The following is a 5,347-nucleotide window of genomic DNA, read 5'->3' as shown; positions in this document are numbered from 1 at the left end:
AACTACAGATGACAGAGCAGCCACGCTCCACACCGTGGAAACCAGCACCAGCGATTGGTACGAGAGGAAACTGAAGGTGGTACAGCAACAACCCAGTCGCAACCCGGACTACCAAGTCATCGACAATAGACTGTTCCACCACATCGCGCCGCGCAAGAAGCTCTCCCGCGCACCTCAATGGAAGCTCTGCATCCCCACCAGTCGTAGACCAGACATCCTGCAAGAAGTGCATGACGCCGCAGCGGCCGGCCATCTAGGTGTCACGAAAACTCTCAAACGAGCGCAGCAGAACTACTACTCAAGCAAGTGCGAAGATGCCTGCCCTGCGCCGAGTATAAGGTGGAACAGAGACGCTCAGCAGGATTGATGGCCAATATGTAGTGCTCACGACCATGGGAGATTGTCACGGCCGACTTCGTCGGACCGCTGCCGCGCTCCAAACAAGGAAACACGTGCCTCCTCGTCCTGGTCGAAAAGTTCTCCAAATGGGTTGAACTAGTCCCCGTACGCCAAACAACCACCGCAAACGTCATCACAGCACTCCAGGAGAGAGTCATCTACAGGTTCGGCTGTCTTTCTCAGCGACAACGGGAAACAATTTGTGGGCAAAGCGCTAGCAGCATTCCTCGGCGAACATCGCATAGAACATAAATTCACCGAGCGAGCCAATCGAGTAATAAGAACCATGATAGCCCAGCGCTCAAAAGCAGATCACCGCACCTGGGACCAGGAGCTCCCCCACATCGCCTTCGCTATGAACACGACGCTGCACGAATCCACGCAACCTTCCGCCGCGGAGATAAACTTCGGGCGCAATCCAGCAGCGCCACGGCAGATACGCTCCGAAGGGGCAGTACCTGAAGAGCACCCGCAGCACCTCCAGCCATCACCGAGTTATGGACAGAGATAAAGAGGCACCTCACCGCGGCAGCCAAGCAGCAGAAAAAATACTACGACCTGCGCAGACGGCCGTGGAAACCTAAGGTGGGGGAGAAGGTTATGAAGCGAGATCACCCACTCTCCTCTGCTGCCGACAACTATGCACAGAAGCTTGCTCCAAAATTCTCAGGCCCATACATAATCGCGAAGTACATATCTACCAACACGGTGAAACTCAGCAACCCCGAGCGGCCCGACAAACAACCAGCGCACGCACACCTGCAGGATCTAAAGCCATTCACCACATAAACAACCAACCAACTACCGAAGCCGCAGCGACAAAACCAAAAGCACTCTCCATCTTCTCGTTCCAGGTTTTATGAATTAGGCGCTTCAGACACACCGCAGTGATGAGCCGCCGGAAACCCCATCCAGCTGCGCCAGACGAGCCACAACGCGTCCGACCGTGGCGACCGCCATTTGAGAGTACGCCGTGGCCACCAAATAAACCACGAATTCAGCGGATTCAGATTTTCCACGGGCCACCGCTGATACCAGCGACCGCGACAACACACCAGCCGCTATTGGCCGTGCAAGAAATGGGCACCGTTAAAAGCGCACCATCAACCCCAGTCAGCTGGCGTCCGCCCACCGCCAACGACGCCGAAAGCGAGAGACCATGCTCGGACAACGAACAACGGGGAAAGTCACAAATCCACAGCGAAATCGCGGCGACCACAACGAAACGCGTGAAAATAGCCAAAGCGAGACCGCCAGGAGAGAGCACCCCACAGGCGTGCAATTGCTCGAAGCCGAAATGAATGACTTTCAGGTGTTAAAGATAAATGCAACTCAGAGGCTTCAACTGCACAGCAATCCCAATAAACATATGTGGCGAGAGTGCACTTGTCATCGTAGTCCACGCTTTGTGCATACTATTCGTGCGAGCTTTGTGATGCGCTGGTAGTCGCTGATTGGCTTGTCGATCGCGGTTGTATGTTAGCTGCATATGTACATATGTCACACGATTGACCCCGAGTACTAGTTTTTTAAGTTGAAGAATTTTAGAACGTAGATAAGCTTTACAATCGTGGTATGGGTGGCTGTAATGTCCCAGTACTTAGGAGCATCGTACGATTGCTCGGTGAGTACTCCCTTGGGAGTATACGAATACATCCCATTGCTCCCTATGCTTCTGTGTATAAGCATGTAATTTTGTATACTCCCTTTAACATTGTATGTCCTAGGAGGGCGAGTAATCCCTTTTACCTCCTAAACGAGCAATCGAGGAGCACACATAAAAAGAGCATCCCTTAATCCTCCCAAAGAAGCAATACTCCATAGTAACCTCCCAGAAGTCTCCCAAAAAGACAATAAGGGAGTGAAGGTGCGTATTGCTCTCCTATCAATCAAAAAGAATACTCTTGGATTTCTTGCTTAGGAGACATCACTTTTTGCTCCTAAACGAGTAAGAACGGAGTACAAAACCGACAAATCTCGCTTATTGCTCCCAAATCACGCCTCAGGGAGCATTCTTTAAATGCTCGCTTAGGATATCTCTCATTAAGTTCCTAAGCGAGCAATACTGGAGTACAAAACCAAGAAATCTTGTTTACTGCTCCCAAATCATGCCTCAGGGAGCACTATTTTGTCGCTCGCTTAGGAGATCTCTTATTTGACTCCTAAACGAGTAATAAAGGAGTACAAAACCGACAAATCTCTCTTATTGCTCAGATATCAGGTTAAGGGGAGTACTCTTTTATTCCTCACATAGGGAGATCTCCCTTCAAGTTCTAGTGGGGTATTTTGACGTGAAGTCTACTTAAATAAAAATTGCATTATATAAATTAATTCTAACATTTTTTGGCATCCCTTGCGGGGAACCGTCTCTAGCCAATTGTTTAATTGTGTTAAGCAATTAATATGAACTATTAATACGAATTACATCACGAAATCTACCTGATCACGTGTTCGCCATCATGTCAGCTGAAAAGGAAGAAGGTCTTGCTCGATTAATTCTTAATTTTGCGGCAAACACTAGAAAGGTATCCAAACAAAAAAGAACTAAGGGCTATCTTGTGGCCAGAAGGAATCTACTGGCTGATTATTGGAAGCGCTACAATGACTTCCGTGATGACATTTCTGCAGCAGACGTTATTGAAGGCGAAGAGGGCAAGGTTAAGACGACATTAAGTGAAGCTCGTTTGGAAGCAATAGAATTGGCGTACAGCGAAGCACTAGGTGAAATACATGATGAAATCAAAGAATTTGACAATCATCGTAGTGAAAATCATCCAGCAACCATACTCAGTCATACATGCGGCGGTACTACAAATACATCAGCGTCAAAGCTTCCGAAGATTATTCTGCCAAAATTCGATGGCTCGTTTCAAAAATGGTTAAGTTTTAAAGATATATTTACAACATGCGTTATTAATGAAGCTTGTTTGTCTGATGTACAACGCCTGCATTACTTGAAAGGCAGTTTACTAGGTGAAGCCGAAACTCTTCTTCGCAGTATTAGTATCCAGGAAAACAATTTTGCTATAGCCTGGGATATGCTTCAACAACGTTATGACAATAAGCGACGCCTTGTCAAGTCTTATCTGCGCAATATCACGAAACTTCCGGCGATGACCAATGAGTCAGATAACGCCATGCGAAAACTTTTGGATACTACCTCAGAATCCGTTAATTACGCAAACGTCAAGCTGTGAAGTTCTACTTATTTGTGCCTTGATTGGTCTTTGTATTTTGCAAAGTTTATTGTGCTAATTTTGAGTAAAAGTTGCTATAAAAAGTGCCTACGAGCATCTTAGTGTGATAATAACCGAAGCTAAGTGAAAGTTTTGTGATTTTTGTGGTTTTTATTAAATTTAATTAAATTTCACTAGCTTACATCTAATCTTGCCGAGTCATTTGTTGTTATCATTGTTGTTGTTATTCCTTTGTAGTTAACTGAGATCGTTTCTATTTTTGCACATTTCTTTTTGCTCTTTTTGTTTACTTCGTTTAGTATTTCTTGTCACAGCTGTTTGCGCTGCGTTTATTAAGTGTCACATTACAGTGATACTCAAACTGTTCGCTACATATATTTTAAGCTAAATACATCAGCTCCTGAATTGTTGTGTGTGTTGTGTTAAACTTATTTTGCTTGTCTTTTTATTAACATAAGTGTTATTAAATCTTTCAATATGAAGTGTGATTTTGATAACTGCCAAATCAAAAGCGAATCTGAACGCTACTTATCGTGCTGGCTCTGTGATGGTATTTGCCATCTAAAATGTGCTGGTTTGACAGGAAGAATTCTGGACGCTATTAACGATGGCAAAGGTCTTCGCTGGTCTTGCTTAAAGTGCAGGTCAACCGAAGTTGATCTCTTTAAGTTGTTTAGGCAAACCAGAAATGGGTTTTCTGAGGTAGGGAGAGAGTTGACGGTACTGACCGAAAAATTTAAACATTACGAAAATGTATTTAAATCTTTTAAATGCTTAGATACCGTACAATCTATGAAGGACATTCGTGTGTCAAAACGTAAGCGTCTTCATAGTCCGCCTAATGAAAGGACCGTTCCACGTCAGAACACTCTTCCGAATGACTTAATTAACCTTTCTTCTCCATGTCCACAGACAACGGAGTTATCTTCCTCAAAAGAACATATATCAAAGTCTGCTTCTAATAATAACGACCCTGCAGTATCTTCCCCGTCCCCCGTTGAAGTTGTGGCACCGCCATCCAATCTTCCAACGCTTACTCTACCCTCAACTAGTAACTCAGTTACTCAACCCCGTCCGCCGGTAATCGAGTCTGATACTAGGAGACTGGTTGTGGTTCCCCCAAAGAAGTCTATATTTGTATCTAGATTTTCGAGGGATACTTCCGAGGACGATATAAAGTTTTACATCTCGTCCAAAGTTAAAACTGTCAACTTAAGTATCAGAAAATTTAATTTTAAATATGAAAGAAATATTTCTTCATTTAAAATAGACGTAAATTTAGAAAATTTTGACGTGCTGCTTAGTAGTTCTTTTTGGCCCTCCGGAGCTTTCGTTCGTGAATTTGAGTATAGGCCCAACAAAAATAATAATTTAGCAAATATTCCCCGTCAGAATACAGAACCAAAAAACTGATTACTAAATCTGCTTTAAGTATTTATTATCAAAACGTAAGAGGCATAAATACTAAATTAACGAATTTATATCTTAATGGCCTTGAATGCAATTATAATATAATTTCTTTGACTGAAACTTGGCTCAAACCTCACACTTTTAATTCAGAGATTCTTTCAAATAATTATCATATCTACAGAAAAGATCGGGGGACAGAGTCGGCGGTGGCGTACTCTTTGCCGTAGACTCTTCAATACCATCTGAAGAAGGTAGTCTTCCACACATCGAATCTGCAGAATTCAAATGCATTCGTGTTCAGGTTGGAAGGGGGTTTACTTACTTAGCTCTATGCTATATTC

General features: G+C 44.0%; 1 protein-coding gene across 1 annotated transcript; it reads left to right on the top strand.

Annotated features, from left to right (window-relative positions):
* Positions 1–2,858: 2,858 nt before the first annotated feature.
* On the top strand, positions 2,859–3,596 carry LOC118752543. Its single transcript, XM_036487449.1, has one exon. It carries the CDS (start codon positions 2,859–2,861, stop codon positions 3,594–3,596), a length of 738 nt encoding a protein of 245 aa, XP_036343342.1.
* The last annotated feature ends 1,751 nt before the right edge of the window (positions 3,597–5,347 follow it).

This window comes from Rhagoletis pomonella, unplaced genomic scaffold, assembly GCF_013731165.1.
Source record: "Rhagoletis pomonella isolate Grant_MI unplaced genomic scaffold, Rhpom_1.0 Rhpom_scaffold_01620, whole genome shotgun sequence".
Taxonomy (NCBI): domain Eukaryota; kingdom Metazoa; phylum Arthropoda; class Insecta; order Diptera; family Tephritidae; genus Rhagoletis; species Rhagoletis pomonella.
This window is presented reverse-complemented; position numbering and strand designations above follow the sequence as displayed.

Bases quoted from the DNA above. Each gene is read 5' to 3' on its own strand.
- LOC118752543 (XM_036487449.1), top strand. From the start codon at position 2,859: ATGTCAGCTGAAAAGGAAGAAGGTCTTGCTCGATTAATTCTTAATTTT.